This window comes from Bacillus rossius, chromosome 11 (genome assembly GCF_032445375.1).
Source record: "Bacillus rossius redtenbacheri isolate Brsri chromosome 11, Brsri_v3, whole genome shotgun sequence".
Taxonomy (NCBI): Eukaryota; Metazoa; Arthropoda; class Insecta; order Phasmatodea; family Bacillidae; genus Bacillus; species Bacillus rossius.
The window spans coordinates 46,763,587-46,783,236 of NC_086338.1; the positions used below are offsets into that span (position 1 = coordinate 46,763,587).

Consider the following 19,650-nt stretch of genomic DNA (forward strand, 5'->3'; position numbering starts at 1 on the left):
CGGTATCAAAAGGACTTTGCCAGGGTTTATATATAATTTGAATCTCAAATAAGCGAACAACTAGGCCACCGTGCTAACGAAGCGCTTCTTTACAGCTGTAGACGACGTCTGCAGCTTAGTTAGCACTTTGCCGAACGATATATATCACATTAACACTGCGTGATATACACATCACGCAGTTAACGTACAGTTTTGGACCAGATCTTCGCAGAGAACCAGGTCAAGCCGTTTCCGTGCAAACGAATTCGTGACTAACGCAAAAAACTTTTGACAGGTTTTTTTTTAATTATGTGTGTTTTTAGTGTCAATGTTTCATTTTATTTTATATCAAACCAGTTTGCGTTTCCCGAATGAGATTTAATTTTAACTCGCGTAACCCACGTAATGTGTTGTGCTGTTATGTAGCGGTCACATCCTATGTCCCGCGGTCTAATTGTTGCCCCTCCAGGAAGTCACCACTCAACTTATAAATAAAATAAATTTTAACAGTATACTTGACACATTCTTTAAAATTACTGGAAAATATGCCAAAAATGGCATGAAATCCAGTAGGGAGTGTGTTTGTTTTTTGTCGATAGCAAAAATGATTTACAAGTCTAAAAATCAAACTCAACATTTCCAAATTATTTTAGTTTACACTCAATATTTCAAGATAAACCTTCCCTGGTCTAAGTATTCTTTAATCTGTTATGCGTTTTTATTCTTTTTAGTGGTGCGTCAGTTTTAAAATTTGGATTGAGATTATTATTATTATTATTATTATTATTAAATTCACGGTGCCAATGAGAAAACTCGAAACAACACGCGTTCATTCAAGCTATAATTCATGTTGAACCAGCCCTAAATAGTTATGCAACTGAGAAAATTTGTTTGTTAAAAAAAGATCTAAAAACATAGTTATTAATCTACTTGCTTTTACCAAAATAATTCAATCGTTGCTTATTTCGCCTGGAAGTATTACAGGTGGCAACCCGAAGAGCGATACTGTGTTGCACGTTGACTAACTTCCTTCTACCAAGGCGTTCTCTTAGGGACTTGCACCGCACTGCTACCCTGTCTACTTCTGTGTACGCATTTTCGCATCGCTAGCTTGTGGCGATGATTTTTTTTAATGCTTGTGTATGTTAAGTTAATGGATATTTTGCAAGTTGATATAGTCTTTTCTTTCGAAATTTCGAATTTAGGATGCCGTACACATTTTTACAAGTTTTTTTTATTTATTTCGCACTACGGTAAAATACAGTACTAAAACCACGACCGGGGCTAAAATATCCAACCTGGCAAATTTTCGATTTTCGGTTTCCGTGGTTTCTAACGAAATCACACACATAGAAATTTTGGGAAGAGTTCCTTTGCTATAAGCCACCGCCTATTTCTTCTTTTGTGTTCCCTTTGACTTGTGTTATTTGAGAAATTAATTTATTTTCGACGAGACGTAAAACTAAAACTTACAAAATATATGGTTTTCCGTAACCCACCTCGCCGGCAGGAGAACCTCAGAGTTTTGTAATTTACTACACTAAAAAAAAAGAAGAAATATGTGTAGAATCCCAGATAACATACAATGCAAGTCCCTTGGTCGAGAAGACGTAGAGTTTTTTCCGTAATTAGAAGCTGGATCTTCGTCGCATCGGGGTTATTCAGATCAGTGTGGGCTTACTCATTCTTCCGCGCGAAATATTTTTTTTTTTCTGTGCGAAACAGTAAACGCTTGAGAGAAAAAAATTTGATTGTGTAATGGGATGGCTAGGAGAGGGAAATAAATCGCTTTATTCTTCCAAAATCGATGTATCGATTACATCGATTTTTTTGTGGCATCGATTCTACCCATCCCTACCCTCCACGATTACCAGGTGCACCACTGAGAGCAATTTATTGTTGATTCATAACAATCGTTTGGATAATTTTCGTTCGCGGTTATTGGGAAGAGAGACGCGCGCTTTACGGATTTTTTTTTAATTTTGTAATCATACAAATAATTACTTTGGAAAACAGTTGCCAAAATATAGTTTGTAATACTACACGAATACTATTGTAAATTAGAACAACGCATTGCTATGTTTTTTTTACACGTCTGAAGTACGTTTTGGAAACAAAACTGAATAATTATAACCGCGCTTACGAAAATTGACGCACAGTTTTAAAATTTTGATTGATGTTTTATGCAAGCTAAAAATGTTTTTGAAATATTTAATAGATAATTGAATATTCAACAATTTGACTTTATTTTGTTGTATTAATACTGGAAAACAGTTACAGGAAACGGTTTACAAATAACTTTAACTAGTGCAGGCAACTGTTAAGAATTTTCACCTTAAATTTATGACGAGCTTTGGTTACAAGTTATATGGAATCTTGGTAAATTTACGGTTATTAATTTCGTGGACTTTAAACATTAATAGTACGCGAAAATAATCTTGGTTATACTAGTAAAACATTCAAAAAAAATTTAAGACTCCGGCAAATAAACTCATTTTTTTTTTACAAGCGTGTTTATCCTATAAACAGAACTCTGAAGTCTAAATACGACCGAGATTCTACGAATATTCGGTTACATGAACGAACGGAGAACTCTTCGTTTATTTCAGGTAAATTCTTATTTATTCTTATTTGAAACGTCCGTTAATTAACTGGAACAAAAAAAATATCGGGCATTTATACGAACTTTTTTTTAACGATCCAGTTTCTTTCTTGTAAATGTACAAATATACACGTATCTGTAATTTTACATTATTATTTCAATTCCATTTACAGCAACAAAAAAAAATATGGAAAGACGCATTTCGGGTCCGCGTCGTAGATTTTTTTTTTTTTTTTTCGTGAAAACGCCTGACTTGCGTTTTCTGTGATTCCGAGAATATTCGCGAGTCATGAGATACGACATCCTCAATTAATTTGTTATTTTTAATTTAATACCGATTTTTCACTTACGTTCCGGGCAGTATTTTTCACCGTCTCACTTTAGGTCCTAGCAGCGCACCCGCTAAGCTCTTCACGATGACGCCCCCAATCAACGCCCTAGCTGAATCGCGTTTCCACGCCACGCCAGTCCATAACTTTACGCGCAGCTGATTCGTTAAGAATCGCGCGCATGCGCCCACTATTTATACGATGACGTCACAGGCCAAAAAAAAAATGCTGCGCGACAGACACAAGTACAGGCGTGATCTATCCGTTGAGGGCTCGTTATTAGTATGGGACCGGAAAAATTCTCGGATTCAATGACCTCTAGGATAGCCTCCATTATCATCTGAACTTCTCAAATAAACACGCGTGTTCATTGGTTACTAAATTGTGAGTCGTCTCCACTGGGTAGCTTGCGATTCGACGCTTATTTGGTCGATAGTCTCTCATTGGCCCAGAGAGCTCCAGTTAAACCGCGAGCCAATAGCAGAACCAGCAGAATTATACTCATGTTTGAATTTCAGCCTATCACGAAATGAATCCGCGAATTTTTTCCGGTCTCTAGTTATTAGTCTTGTAGTTATTAGCTATTCAAAATCTAATGTTCTTTTTTTTTGTCGCACAAGAAAGTTCCGCCGTCTTGTCGCTGTAACGAATAAATAGGTGTTTTCACGTACATATATTCAAAAATTTTACAGTGTGCATGTGTGGTTGGTGAGGGGGGGGGTGGTTGGGGAGGGGGTTGGGGGGTGGAGCGTGTGTTGGCGTTGTAAATGAGTGTAAACAGCGCCGCCGCGGTCGGTAAGGTGTTTCCGCGTGTTGCTGGGCCCAGGTACCACCTTGGGAAGCGGAGAGAGTGAGAGTTGATTTAGCGCTGTGAAAATATCGCGCTGTCGTAGGAAGGAGACATTGTTCCGCGTTCCGGAGCTTGTACTCTCTCTCTCTCTCTCTCTCTCTCTCTCTCTCTCCCTCCCTCCCTCCCCACGCATGTGGAAACAAGCGACGAAGTGTTACTGGTCGTCACGGAGCGCTCTGCCGCGATGTTGAAAATGTTAACCCTTAATTTACGAAGGAAAAAAAAAAGCTGGTTACAAATTATCCAGGTATCTTCGTAAACTTCACGACTTTCTTCGTAAATTTGCGGACACTTGAGTTCACTCACTTCGAACATGAACCCAAAAGATTTATTTAATTTTTTATTGGTATATTAACAAAAATTAAAAGAAAACAAGGCTCTTTTCTCAACAAGGCTCTTTCCTCAAAAATTGTAAATTTAAATTCCCGCTTATTTTGTTGAATTGAAAATTCTCTTTGGTATTCGGAAATTTGTTAATATTAGAGAAATCGGCTAAAGATAATGGTTGGAAATTAATTTTAACATCAATTCCTGCCTTATGGACTATAGATGAAAATTATATAAATTGACAAAAATCTTATTTTGCAAATGGAATAATGGAATAATCTTATTAAATTAGTGTACTGTCATCGGTCCTCGATAAATCTTCAAAGTTTGAATGAGATCTGGCCTTTTAAAGTGGGTCAGAATTGCACCCAAAGGAGTCGGTTACAAACATACAAACAAACATACAGGTGAAGCTAATATAAAGCGTGTAAAAAAAAAGAGGTTGAGTTCACAGTAGGAACACTCTTATGTTGTCCGCGCGTGTGTGTCTGCCTTTGTTGAAACGAAACATAAAATGTCGGAAGTCGAAACACGGCGTACCTTCTACGAAGATTCAGTTTTTTTTTTAATTACGAGGAACTCTTCGTTTATTTTGAGTTAATTCATTTGTCGGAAAGTGCGTAAATTTTTTGTTATTTCCTATTTTTATTCGTGAATTGATAAGTATTTTAAAATACTAGCTTCACATTTAGTTATGTACGTATTTGCATGTCAGATTATATGAAAACTTTAATTATGAATGAAAGGAATCAAAATTTTGTTTCTTAATCTTCAAACGTGCTCTGCACGTGTCCAGAATTTAGCAACACACCTTTCAATAATACATATTTTTTTTTAAATTATAGGAAAAAAATAGAACCAAGCGGGATTATTTGACTACCTTACGTTTCCTAAAAAAAAAACCTTCCCCATTTCAGCCTGTAAATAATATTAATTTGGAACCATTTTTTTTTAAAATCACAAAACAATTGGCTATACAAATTAAAACTTAATTTTTATCGAGGAATTGCCTTGCAAAAGAAACATTCCAAATAAAATGATAAACGTCTAGAGAAGATAAAGTGGACCACAAGGCAAATGAAAAAAAAAAAAGAAACAGTTTGCAAAGAAATACTCTCCACACAATGGTCGCAAGTTACAAACACTACTCACATACGGCAGTGTATTTTCGCCGTTTTGTATCAGTGCTGCCAACAATTGCAGATATTCCGTGATAATTACTGATTCAGACGTCAAGCGGAACTAACGGAATTTTATTCATTTATACAAGGAAAGATATAGAGAATAATAGTAATTCGCGTGAAATAACACGCGTATTAACGTTTCGTTGGATAAATCTCGATGATGTAGCTCATGTAATTAAAAAAATAAAATAAATATAAATCCTGATAATAATTTCAACTATTTATTTTTATTTTTAGGTAATTTTGCAAACCCAAGTAATTTTAAAAATCATCTTAACGGGATGAATTGGGTATTGACTGTAAAGAAGTGTTAATTATTTTGAAAGGTCTGGACTTCATCGCGTGTTGTTTCACGAGTGATTCATCGCACGCGAGAAAGTTATTCCTGACGGGTTTGTGCCTTCAGAGCAGCGGCTATAATATGTACGTGTGTGCGCGCGCGGGGGAGGCGCTGAAATCATCCCTTCAGCTGTCTCAGGGGTTGTTTGGTCGACGCGTTGGCGAACCCGAGATGCGGTCAGGAGTCTGACCTCGCGGGTGGCCAGTGAGGCGGCCTATTTAACCCCCTGGTTGGCTAGGATCGGGGGGGGGGGGGAGGGGAGACATGGGGCGAGTTGCGCGCCGGCCACGGTCAGCGGCTGAAGGTTGGCACGTGGCATGATGGTAGGAAGTGGAGGAGGTGGTGTGGGGGGAAAGGACTGCGGCAGGGTTTGACCCCCCCCCCTCCTCCTTCTCTCCTTCACATCACCCCCTCTCCCCCCCTGGTAACGCCACTTCCGCCCGAGGATTCATTTCCGCCTGCAGCCGCGAGATACAGACGCGAGGAGGCGCCCACGCGACGTCGACGACTAGACTTGTTCATCCCGAGGGCATCCGGCGAGCGCAGGAGTTCTCGACAATAGTCATGGGCGTCCATCCCTAAATGAAGGGGTTGGGGGTGTTTGTGTAGCAGCAAAAGGTCCCCAAGGGGCCTCCATCTGTAATCAATACAGACTGGAAAAATTCGCGATTTCAATGACCTCTGGGATAGACTCCACAATCCCCTACATACTCAGGCAAATGCCACCTGCTCATTGGCTACTGACTCGCGACACACCTGTCGACTAGGACGCTTGCGATTCGATATTTTTTTTTTGGTTTGAAGGTTTTCCATTGGCTCAAAGTCCTTCAGATAAACTGTGAGCCAATCGGAGAAGCAACATAAAGATACAGTTGTTTGGATTCTAGCATATCATGAAATGAACCCGCGAATTTTTCCGGTCTCTAGTAGGCCTAATCAATAAAGACCCTTTTCACCGTGGAGTTTATCCTGACCGTGAAACGGGGCACATTCAAAGACTAAGGACGCCGTATAACACGGGACTTTTGAACTACTCCATGTTAAACGTGTGTTGTTACGTGCAGCTCTGGAATTTTTTTTTTTCGTTCGAGGCCAGTTCTCGTTCAAAACCCAAAAACAGTTCGGCGAAGTACTTCAGAACGACACTTCTTCCACACGAGCCTCAGACTGGCTGGTGACTGTTGAGAGTGTAAACAGTCCTTTGCGGGAAAAGAAAAAAAAAAACGCTAGCTGGAGAATGTTCCCGTCACAATTTCGTGTAATATTTTACCGACTGCAGCAAAAAAATAAAATAAAATTGTTTTAAAATTGATGCTCAGATAAATAGCATCACGTTCATTCGATGACAGTAGAAAAATCGGTTTTGGAGTTGAACACGCTTCGTACCAACCTCCGGAAAAACAAAATATAAAAAATAATGGTTTCAAATAAAATTTCAAATATATATATATTTACAAAAACTACATTAAAGAAACAGTTAACGGGGGAATAAACTTGTGTGAATTTAACAGCCAAAGAAATAAATAGCACCAACAAAAATGGCCGCATGGCCACACTGTTCACCTGAATTAGTTCGGTGTTTCCGCGTGACAAACGCCTTATGTTTCAACGAACTACTTCACGGTTTCTGGGTCAGGGACCACTTTTTTAGCAAATGATGAAGTGCCTGGCGTTTAGGCTTGCCTTTATCAAGGGCGAGTAACAACCTTGATGATAAACTCGCTAGCCGAGAAGTAGTTCGTGAGTCTGGCCACTTAAGATTACGGATATAAAATTATTTTTTAACAATTTAAAAAAATATATGTTCAAGATTTCCTATCATTTTAAGCCTAGTGAGATAACTTGTGTTGGTTTAGGGGCCCGCATATTCAGGGGTGCGTGATGCGGGTTGATAAGTACGACGCTCGCTGGTACTTCTAGCGCGGTATCGCCTCTAAGCGCAAAGCTGTGAACTGACGCGCAGTCTTCTCGTCGTCTATAGGAAATCTGTGTAATTTGAGCGGTGATCGTAACATTATATGGCGGAGAAATAAAGATGAAAGGTATAATGCAAGTTCCTTAAGTGCTTTCAAGAATCTGTACCGGTTGTTTTATAGCTTAAAAATTACTCTGAAAACACGCTTTTTAGCCACTTTAACTATTTTAAAAATACAGTTTAAAAACTTAATCCGAAAATCAAAAGTACTTTTCGGCCTTCAGCGAATTCTTAAATGCTTTTCGTAAACAGACCCCACTCGTCAATCATGAGTATGTTTTCAAATCGCGTTGTTTTTCCTAAGGCTCTGCGACCCGTATGTGTGCCCAGGTATGTAGGCTGGGGCCTTATATATATCTCAATTAAAAATTCTCAGTGAGCAACCGTAGCTACCATTTTTGTATGCAAAAATTCTATAGATATCTGTGAAATTGTTTGGTGGAGTAGATTAAATATGTAAATGTAGATTCTGTTTATGCCGAGTAGAATAATTTTGAGCTTTAGCCAATTGCGGAGTTAACGCCTCCATCTAGCTGATTTTTGAAACACGGAGAACCGTCATTGATAGCTGATTACTACGCCTAATGCTGATGCTGAAGTCATAAAGTACTTTTCTGAAGTAATTTATCTACTCACGTTTTCTCAGCGAGAGTGAAACTTTCGTTCTTTGAATGATTCATGCAAGGTGGACGATTGAGTCAGGACATACGTCATTCATTGCTTGTTCAGTGAAACACTTCGGTTGCGAGGCGTTCAAACTGCGAGATAGGTGGGTTTTTAAGTTTTTTTTGTCTCTAAAGGCAAACAAAATTTATAACATATTTAAAAACGTATTTTTATTATTTAATTGACTTTTTTTGCTCTTATTGTAAGGTTAACAGAGTCTGGATTAGGCTGGACCTAAATTTTTAATTAAGTTAATTATTTTAAAATTTTACTTCAGTTAATTTAATTAATTTTTTTCCATTGTAATTACGTTCGTGTGACAGTTCCGAGACCGGTTAGATCAGTGACTCGTATAGTTATAAATGACTCAGAAACCGTGGGTTTTTGCATTTTTGGCATACTTTGTGGTGAGGAGATTCGTTTCACGTTCGCAAGTCTACGTTGGACGGCGTTATTCTTGGAAACCATGGCCAGACTACGTTTCCCGTACTTTAACGAAAGATTTCTTTGGAAACCAGTTGCCAACAAATAGTTTATGATACCCCAAGAAATATTTTGTAACTTTGCATAGCAAATGGATATGTTGATTTGCATACTTTTTTTCTCTCGAGATATTACTGAGTATTTTTTTTACGAACATTGGCACATAATCGTATGTTTCAACTGAAGTTTCATTCAATCATTATTTTTAAACCATGGAAAATATTATACATAATACAATAATAGGACTTTTTTTGTTTTGTAAAGCTTATTAATGTTTGATGTTTATACTGGAAAGCTATTCAAGGTAACGGTTTAGAAATACTGGTACAGCACAAACCATAAATTCCCGGGTAGGAATCCTAACCCAGTGTTACTGCAAACTCTTATTTTACAGTAATACAGTTGATTTCATGTCGATTAGCAAATTTACAAATATCTGTAATTTCACGTTTATAGTTCTGTTCCATTCAACAACAAAAACTTTATAGTAAAACGTTATAAGTGCTCTACGATCGTAGATCACGCGAAATTGCCACCTTTCACGTCGCGGTGCGAGCGGAAACGGAAACTCGTTGTCAGTTCCCCTGCACGCACTATCGTTGGCGACGCCGTCTATAAACACACTTTAGTTTGTTCAGAGGTGCCGGCCGTACAAACGCGTTTGGTTCTTTTTTTTATTGTTCGTGGAATTTTTTTCCCCACACCCCTCGGGCTGTTCAATCTTAACCGCGTTGGAAAATTTTAACTCGTGTCAACACCAAGGGATGGGGTGGCGTCAAAGTGCTGCGGGATTAAAGAAAAACACACTCCGCGCGAAGAGAGGAATGACAGGGGTGACTAGTGGAAACGGTAAAAAAATAACAAAATTGCAGTAAAAAATGAAATTGGATACAGCGATCGATACAGCGAGAGAAAATTTCTCGCGAGTGAAGTCAATTATATCACATTTTCCCCCGAGGTCAAGTCCGCAGCGAGAGTGGCTGAAACGCCTTATTTAAATGAAGTGTTTCCAATTTGAGATCATTAAATATTTTGATGAGCAGTTAAAACAAAAAAAAAACATTTCACTGAGTAAGTCATGCGCGAAGACTAATCAACTATAACTTTTCGTGATGTATTTTAACGTGAAATGCAAGTGCCTTTGGCACTCTTTATTAATTAACATATTTCATTAATAAATAACTTGTGTTGGTAGAAAGGAAGAGGCAGATAAAAGAGATTAGTAGGGACCGGAAAAATTCGCGGGTTCAATGACCTCTAGGATGAACTCCATAGTTCTACCTACACTCGGTCAAATGCCACCCACTCATTGGCTGCTGTCTTGTGAGACGTTCCAGCGTAGCAGCCTGTGATTCGATGAAGCTATGGTCGGGTGTTTCTCATTGGCCCGGAGTCGTCCAGGTTGAGTTGTGAACCAATAGCAGAGGCAGCACTGAGGTACAACTATTTGTATTTTAGCCTATCGCGAAATGAATTCGCGAATTTTTCCGGTCTCTGGAGATTAGTATGGACACCATTATTGTAACATTAAAGTAAAAAATTTATTGTTAAATTTAAAAAAAAAAATAAACATTGTACCTTTTGCGATGCTTGGCGGTGCACGCTTTGGTCTACTGGCATGTAGAGTTGCGTTGTTGTTAGCGGCTTAATTGTATGTTGATGCAAGGTTTTTTTTTTCTTCTGTGTGCAGGGAAGGGTCGGCTGTACCCTGCCTACAGCCTGAGCGGCTCGGAGGGCGAGACGGACCTACAGGACTCGCCGGCGCACTACCGCTCGCTCCGCAGGCCTCGACCGTCCGCCCCCAGCCCCTACCAGCCGTACCACCACCACCACCACCACCACAACCAGCACCACACCTACCAGCAGCCGTACCACCACCACCACCACCAGCAGCAGCAGCTGCAGCAGCAGCAGCAGCAGCTGCAGCAAGAGCCCGCAGCCGGCCTCAGCGACACTCCCACCTCGGAGAATGCGTCCGACGCCACGCTGACCGACTCGGAGCTGGCCTTGGCGCGCGACTCCACGCTCCTCGTGCACAACGGTGAGTCTCTCTCCCCCCCACCCGTCCTCTGGTCCCCGAAGTAGTCTCGTCCACGAAGAGGTCCTCCTCTCCCCCTCCCCCCCTCCCCCCCCCCCCCCCCCCCCGCGGGCCCTGAGCACGTGCCTCAGCCACCTTCCACACTGGCGCTATCGCACTGTCTATCGCCGTTCCCACGAATAGTTATAATCAGGGGCGCAACAACAGGGTGGGGGGGCGGCAAGGGTATTTGGCCCCCCCCTCCCCTCTGAAACCTTGAAGCGTTGGCAAAGAAAGTGCTGTGTAATCAATTTTTAGATAGTAAAAAACTGCTTAAATAGCACCATTTTCCACCTTAAAATACAAATTTTCCCGGGGGAGGACCCCCCGGAACCCCCCAGCTTCAATAGGGGGGGGGGGGGGGATCGATGATTCTTTATAAAAAGGTATATTGCCCCCACCCTTTAGAAATTTAGTTGTTGCGCCCCTGGTTATAATATATTTCAAATTGCATTTTATCTTTTCAGTGTCACATTTTGTCAATTCCTAAGATATACCTAATTTTAATTTTTTTTTTAAATTGTAACTAAACTATTTTTTTGTGTGGTAATAATCTCATGCAATAATTTGAATATTAATATAGAATGATTTTATAGTTAATATGAAAGTGAAATAAACTGTGTTAAATTATTTCATAGTCTTGAAGTGTGATGCACACTAGAATATCGATACGCATTTAACCCACACATTCAAGGTTTTATGAATTGTGTGTACAACTCAAATATAAATTGTCCACTCTAGTGGACGAATAGACTGAAAGGATTTATTTTTGCTTACTACCCTGTGATACGAATGTGTTGCAAAAAAATTTTGTTATAAAGTTCCTGAAATTGTCTCGCCACCTAGGCCAATCTGTTTTAAGGTATATTTAAATTTTTTCCCCAATAGGTAGAGAACCAATCAAAATATATGCCGTCATGATGATTGGTGGCTAAGTTAAAAAAAAAAAAAAAAAAACTTCGTTAAGGCAGAGAGTAAAAGTTACTAAATTTTGAGAGAACTGTAAACGAGCGAGCGACTTTTGATGACGATATTGGATTGTTAGTGAGTGATTCATGAAAAAGAAGCAAAATACTGAATGCTAATAATTTTACAGGGGTGAAAAGGATGTTGCTGGGAAGGGGGGGGGGTGATATTTGTTCCTTTTAATCACTGCCAACGTAAGGCAATCACTTAATATATGGGCTACGTATTTAAAAGTACGCGTGGGAAAATAGGTTCGGAAAGGTTAGCCCAGTTAACTAAATGCAGTTTTATTTATTACCAATATTTACACTATTAATTAAAATTAAAACACTTAAAAATGTCTGTCCACAAACTAATCACTCACTCGTCCAGTAAACAGTTCACTCTCCGCGCACGGATGCCCGTCCCTCGTCGTCCCGTCATCGCTCGCCAAGGGAGGGGGGGGGGGTTGTCACACTCGCCCTCTTCGCTCCACTGGCTCGGGTTTTCTGGCGTCGCTGCTTTTATACCCCACGGCTCTTTTCCCCCTTTCCTCTTCCCTCTTGTGGACTCGTCTCGCACCTTCTTGTGGACGTGTGTCGCGTCATCAGGGGTCGACCCAGATGCCCGCAGAACCTTCCAGATGGACGGCCCATGGTCAACGACAAAGAGACGCATGTGGTACCACGAAGTAGGAGGTGGGGTATAAGGGTAGCGAGGTGGGGCGGCTAATCCCCTGAGGAATGTGCCCCGCCTTGGAGGGGGGGGGGGGGGGGCGCAAACGGACCGCAGACTGGCCTGCCTCGACCCATCGTCTAGTACTCTCATTTCAGTACTACGTGTTTGTTGGCGTACGGTATTTAGATAGTATTATGTGTTATCTAAATAAAAACAAGTTTTGAAATTTTTTCCCTATTTATTTTAATCTTATTTTTGATTTGAGATAAAATCGCACAGCATCGCAAACATCCTCAATAGATTCCGATTTTTTTCTCCAGTTATCGTTCAGATAATCCGGTTACATTCCGTTCAATTTTTCGTTTGTTTTTTTTTCCCCCGAGGACGGTAGTTCTCTAGTTTATTGTTGATATTTTTTTCTCCCCTCCCCCCCCCAATTCGGGCGCCAATTCCGCGTGGCCGGGCCCCAGCGCGGCAGTAAGAGCCCCTCCCCCCCCCCCTCTCCCAAAATCCGCTCTACTTCTTCCTGCAGGCGGTGGTTGGCCCGTATATACACTCCGTGCTTTGTCCCACGCAATCAGCGCGCATTGTTGCTTTTCCACTTTCGGCTAAACTCGGCAGGGCCATTTCCCAGTTTGGCTTCAGAAGACCACTCCCCTGCCTAAACCCTTTCTCTCCCCTCTCCACCTCTTTTATATTCCGCGCCGCAAGTTAACAAGCGCTCAGGTGCACGTGCTGTACCAAACCCCCCCCCCCCCCCCCCCTTTTCATTTTCTTCTCTGACTCTGGCGGCCTCTGCCCTTCTGTCTCTCCCCCCTCTCATCCTCTTCTTCTTGTTCAACCTCGTGTGCACAGACCTTTTCCCGGGTTTCTATCAACCCCTTGTGTGATCCTGCGCACACGAATACACATGCACCTTCCTTTCGATAAAAAGGAAAAAAAAAAACAATGGAGCAAAAATAATCAAGAGTGCGTTCCCGAACGCGGTATCACTTTAACTTGTTTTTTTTTTTTAACCCCCCCCCCCTCCTCCAATTCACAATCTCTTAACCCTCCCCCTCCCCTTCTTCCAATTTAATCCCTTCGACAGAAAGAGCTTTCTGTGCCCTACGGTTACTATTTACATTTAAAAAAAAAATGTTTTGGGGATTGCTTGTAAAAAAAAAAAAGGCCGGTACTTGTTTTCGTGTATATTTTTATTTTATTTTCAAGTTAAGAAGCAGTTTGCTGGTTTTGTCACCCGAGAAGCCCTGTTTCGAAGGGAAATAACAGAGAGAGAGAGAGAGAGAGAGAGAGAGAGAGAGAGAGCCGCATACAGTGGAGTGATCGAATGATTTCTCAAAGCTGCAAGTCTAACCATTTCAAGCAATTAAGGGGCCTGCCTACCTGGATTTGTTATAAATAATTTAAATTAAACTGTTATAATATACCACTGAATCTGGAAAATTCTTTTATGGACATCCTATAACTGGTGGCCGTCTGCACATGAACCCATCGCCGTATATGACCCGGCCATTCACGAGGCGTTAAGATTCCGCACTGAATTACTGTGATTGGTGTTCTAACAGTTGACATGTAGGTACCTGAAAGAAACTCAACCAATCACGGAGCAAAGACGATGTTACTTTGTCTTGACTCCCACTAGTCTCGAAACATTTAATGCGAAAAATACATGCCCCTACCAGTAAAACATCATCTAATGGCAGAGGTTATCGAAAAAGTATAACAGTTTGCATCTTGGACTGTTACGTACTAACCAGGAGAATTTTGTGAATCCCTACTTGGAGGTTTTTTTTTTCTTCACCTTGCTACGAACGAATACAGTTTCTTACATTTTTTTTCTCCTCTCTCTTTCGAGGCGAGACGAAACGAGAGTGAAACTATAGGTGAGACGAAGTGGACGTGTATTATTGGTCAACTTCCGTTTTTTTTTTTGGTTTTTTTTTTTAGCCCCGCCCCCACACTCCTTCTGCAACCGCTTCCGCCTCCACGATAGCACATCAGCATAAGGCTGGGGGGGGGGGGGCTTTGTAGGGGTTGTATCCGCTACTTCGTGCGCGAGAAACGTTAAGTCTCACTGACATTGACGCAGACCGCCGAATAATGCGTGCACCTAAGTTTTTTCTGCTGCAAAGTAAAAGGTTGGTTATGTTAGCTCTGTTATCTAGGCTGAGTCTGAATTCGACCCAAAAACTTTCACTGCACGTTCATCACGACAAAAGAAGTTCAAAACATCTGTACGACTTGCAGTTTAAAGGCTGATGTACGTGTTTAAAGTTACAGCTGAACAAGTAATTTTATTTAATAAATAATAGGAAAAAGTTTTTTAAGCATGAACACTGATCGTCTGGATAGTGTTTAATTGGATGAAGTTCTGCAACAACCACGCATTTCATTGCTGTCACATTATTTTTGAAATAATTGAAGGTAGTAATGTTTCACAAAAAAAAAAAAAAAAAAAGAACGTGGAAAATAAAGGTGTTGCCCATAGTTATTTTAACGAAATAATTGTTGCGACAGCGAGAAAATACGCTGTGATTGTAGAACCTCGTTAAATTAAACATTGTTCCAATCCTAAATACTTTCTCTATTTATTTTCGATAAATTTTTTTCAATACCAACTTAAAATACGTATACGATCCTTGGGAAGAACTTAAGACCATTAGTCATGTAGATGTTTTCAACTTCTTCGTGGTGAGAAACCTGCACCCGCAGTTTGTAGGTCGAATTCATACACGTAAAATTCTGGGTCAAGTATCAAATTCGCATGTCTAGGTGCTCGTAACTAAAAAAAATAATTAAATGTTTTGTTAAGTTAGTTACGTGACATGTAATATTCTATTAAAATCTTAAAATAAAATAAAAAAATATCATGATTTTTTATTCAATGGCTACGAAACTGCACGAGGGAGCGGGCGAACTTCGGATATGTTCGGAAACGTTCGGAAATGTTCGGGCGACTGACTCCAGCTAGGTGAATCCTCGAAGTGTCGGTCTTGATCGGGGTCAAAGTAGTTTGCGCGCCGCGGTGTGTCATTTTCCACGGACCAACCCCCCTCCCTCCCCCCACCCTAATGGAACCTTGAAAGCCTGTAAAAGCAGTGGACTTGGGCAGGACACGATACGTTTCGTTGTTCATTACCGGATGAGGGGTGGTGAGGGGGCTTAAGCAATTTACCCCCCTCACCTCCCTCTTCCCTTATAAAATAAAACCTTTTCAAGTCACGCGAAACACTCGGGGGGTGGTGAAATCTTCAATTTGCGAACCAGCCCATCGAAAACTTTCCACGTATTACCGTCGCGTGCGCGTGAGGAAAAAAAAATTGTCGGACGTAGAACTGTTGGAGAATTCTCGCTCGCAAGGCTTACAGAGCGAGTTGGTGAGAATTTAAACCATGTTATTTTTTTGATTTTATTCTTCTTCACAATTCAACGTGTATATATATAAAAAAAAATATTGTTGAATGTTTATTTCTTCAAGTCATGTATTAGATAACTGGTTAGGAGGGAGACATAACGGGGAGACGTTATATGTCTGTGCCACGTAAATCGTCTCAAATTGAACAGATGTCTATAGGGTAATTATTCCTTAATGCGTACCTAGTTTACATCAAAGTTTTGTAGTTACTATTTCTACTCTTTGAACACATTTTACTGCCTACTTAATTTTAACATTTTACTTTAAAATACAATTGGATACGTTACACATAACAATTGCTCCTATGAACAATGCTCCTTAAAGGTTTATACATATTTTCAAAATCAAATATGTTTTTTTTTTTTTTTGTAATTCTACAGCTTTGCATCACAAACAGAACCATTTCCTTTGTTTATTTTAATTTATTTTAACGTACAGCTGGATACGCATTCCGGAATAGTTACCCTCAAAAGTAGTACCAGCGGTAGTCTACCCATTTATCCCGACATTCACTTCACTTGCAAAGTATCACTTATATATATATATATATATATATTTTTTTTTTTGAATCATGGTTTCAGGTGTGGTACTGACATAAAAATTTGCTTTTAGGTTTGTAAAAACCTAAAATATAAAACCTATATATATATATATATATATATATATATATATATATATATATATATAACGAACACAGATATCCACACAAATTTGTTTACAGTGTCGACAGAGAAAACGGCAGTCATTGCAAGATTCAGTCTTCACTTTTCTTATTGCGTTGTCTCGTCTTTATCAGCCCAAAGTGTTCGTCTGTGCCGTATTTTTTTTCCGACTAAATTCCTTCCACGAAATTATTTGTTCTGTAAAGGCACGTAACATTTAACTTCAGCTGATATTAGCTTATTCTCCGTGTGTTTGTTTGTTTATCTTTGTTCTCCATTATCGAAGTCTTTCGAAGACAACAAAATGGTGAATGTTTATGAAATTATTTTTAATCAATAATATATGCCCCAGTTTGCAAGAATATTTCTAACAGGAGCAAAAATGTATGTTAAATATTTTTGCACGATTATTAGTTTATACGTTTTGTAGGATGGCATATATTTGAGCAGCAATTGTCGGATAGAAATCATTTTCGGAAGAGTTCTTGTCCAAACCATTAGGGGGTTAATATTCTAAATTATTAGGCTTATAATATTTTGTGATTTTGCGCAACGTTTTAAAAAATAATATAATTATAAAAAAGAGTTTTAAAAGGCTTTATTCTGCTGAAAAGTTTTTTGAAGGGTTTTTACTAACCTAAAAGCAAATTTTTATATCAGTACCACACGTGAAACATTGATTCAAGTACATGCTAGGACTAACATGAAAATTTGTCTTCATGTTAGTAAAACCGATTAAATAAATTTATAATATAATTATAATAAAGAGTTTTTAAAAGGCTTTATTCTACTGAAAAGTTTTTTTAAGGGTTTTTACTAACTTAAAAGCAAATTTTTACGTCAGTACTACACCTGAAACCATGATTTAAGTACATGCTAGGACTGACATGAAAATTTGTCTTTATGCTAGTAATAATCATTGTTTTGTGGGAAAAGCATTTTATGAACAGTTTAATTTATTTTAAATCATTTGCAAAAAAAAAATCCACGAAATATTAGAAGAAAAATAATATAGAATACTAGCCTGTTTACCTCGTAAGCGAGGAAGTCATCTACTGTTCCAGTTGTTGTAGGAGAGATGATACATTTTTTTTGTATGGGTGAAAGGGGTGGGTGAGGGGAAGAGAGGGGCATGACGTGGGCAGAAGTCGTACACCTGTCCTTTGGCTGTAAGGCTGTAAGCTCCCTTCTTACGTTTTTTTTTCCCGTAGAGAGGTAGCTAGTGGGTTGTTTGGGGGAAAAAAAGTGGGGGTGTTGGGGTATGGGGAAACGGTTTTTTTTTTTTTTTTGGCTTAAGGCGATTACATCCCTCCGGCTCACTTCCGATTCCATCGGGTCCATCTTCTTCTCCAGCCTCCAGAACTACACGTGACTCTATCCGGCTGCAGGTCTCCGTCAGCCGACTTATACCCGTGCCTGCTCTCTCTCTGTCTCTCTCTGTCTCCCAGGGCCAGATGTCGCCCTCTCTTACCTGGCCGAGTCCCCGAAGAGTCGAGTCCTAAACCGATAAAACGATCATCGTTCGCTGGTCCTTTTTTTTCTTCTTCTTCCGGGAAGGATGGTGGTGGGGGTAGGCGAAAAATAATATGTCTCCGCGGACCTGGGCAGTTGCGTCTTGCCGTCCTGGCCTCTGGGATTTCTCGTCTGCGCTTATTTCAAGGACCGGTCACAGATAGGGAGGCCGCTTGCTTTTTTTTATTTTTCCTTCGCGAAAAGATTTCGAAAAGAAAAAAATATATACTGTGCGTTAATATACATTGCAGCATCGTCTGTGGGCGCGGTTTACACGGAACGTCCAACTACTTTCAGGTGAACAGGTTTAAATAAACGTGTTTGAAAAAAAAAACGCGATATTATACGGTTGTTACACTCCAAAACAAAATTGTCTGTTGTCATCGAATTATTTTGTTGTGTATCCTATTTTGTACGTATAAAAACGATGGAGTATTTTTTTTTTAATTTGTTACACTTTAATGCAAGCAGAGATTTGAAATGAATCTGAAATGTTTTTTTTATTATTTGTTTTACAAGGTAGAAACAACTGAAGATACTGTTAAGAAGACGTCGTCAGCAAAATATATTTTGAAAAAAAAAAATATTTCGTTTCAGACATCATTTTCAACAGGAAATGATGCTGTCAGTGTAAGATATTGCACGGAACTCGTCTCAAGAACATTCTTCATCTTGCGTTTTTTTTTTCCACAAAGGACTGTTTGTACACTCAACACTCAACAGCTAGTCAGAGGTTTGTCTAGAAGAGATGTTCTGAACTACTTTGTGCCAAACTGTTTGGGTTGAATGAGAATTGGCCTCGAACGAAACATATTTAGAGCTGTGTGTAAACCGCATGTAAAAGATGAACGTGTTAAGCTACTTGAGTATTGTTTGACTTGCAGCTGTTGACAACGTCGTGTTATAGTGATGATCGCAGGGACGTAATATTTTTTTTTTGCTTGCAAGTTATGCATCGTAAAAAATATCAGAAAATTAATGGAAAAGTGAGGAGGTTCCATACTTTTCAAAATACGGTTTTTCTCGTGTTTCCTATCGCTTCGGCAGTCGTGGATAAACACTGCGTTAGACTGTAAAACATACGAGAGATTCATATTTCCACGCAAATAATTCAACCGTCTTACGAACTGCTGCGAACATGCGTGACTCATTAAATGTTCGACATCAAGATGAACGATAAATCCACCGTATCATAAGCGGAGCAACTGCAGAATTCGCGTCATTATTTGTAGATAGCTTTATACACTTCAACTGCGTTCTGATTGGGCAGTATTTTTATTTGGTAAAATCGAACAAGAATATACGTGTATAGGTAAAGATATTTATAAATTGGGACATTTACAAATGAAAGAAAATCACAGCGTGGTGCTGCGTGAGCTGACCTCCGAAGCGGAGGTCGGTCGACCCAAAAGGGCGTAAACGCACGTGTTCTCGACCTTTGGGCGCCGCGCCGTCTCGCCTTGCTTCCCCCCCCTCCCTTCCTTAACCTTCGCGCGCGCGAAGCCCCCTCCCTTTTGTCTTCTCGAGATGTTTTCTCGTTAAGAGTTTTCGAGGTGACGATGTAGCCTCTCTCCTCGGCAGAGCGCCGTGTCTCGCAGACACAATCAATACGGATTTCAACCC

At 39.9% G+C, this 19,650-nt stretch overlaps 1 protein-coding gene across 1 annotated transcript in view; it reads left to right on the forward strand.

The window, feature by feature from the left end:
* Positions 1–19,650, forward strand: part of LOC134536910 (teneurin-m) — a 489,518-nt gene that overhangs the window by 22,565 nt on the left and 447,303 nt on the right. Inside the window, 1 exon segment of the mRNA XM_063376990.1 lies at positions 10,426–10,776. Coding sequence (XP_063233060.1) covers positions 10,426–10,776 — 351 coding nt within the window.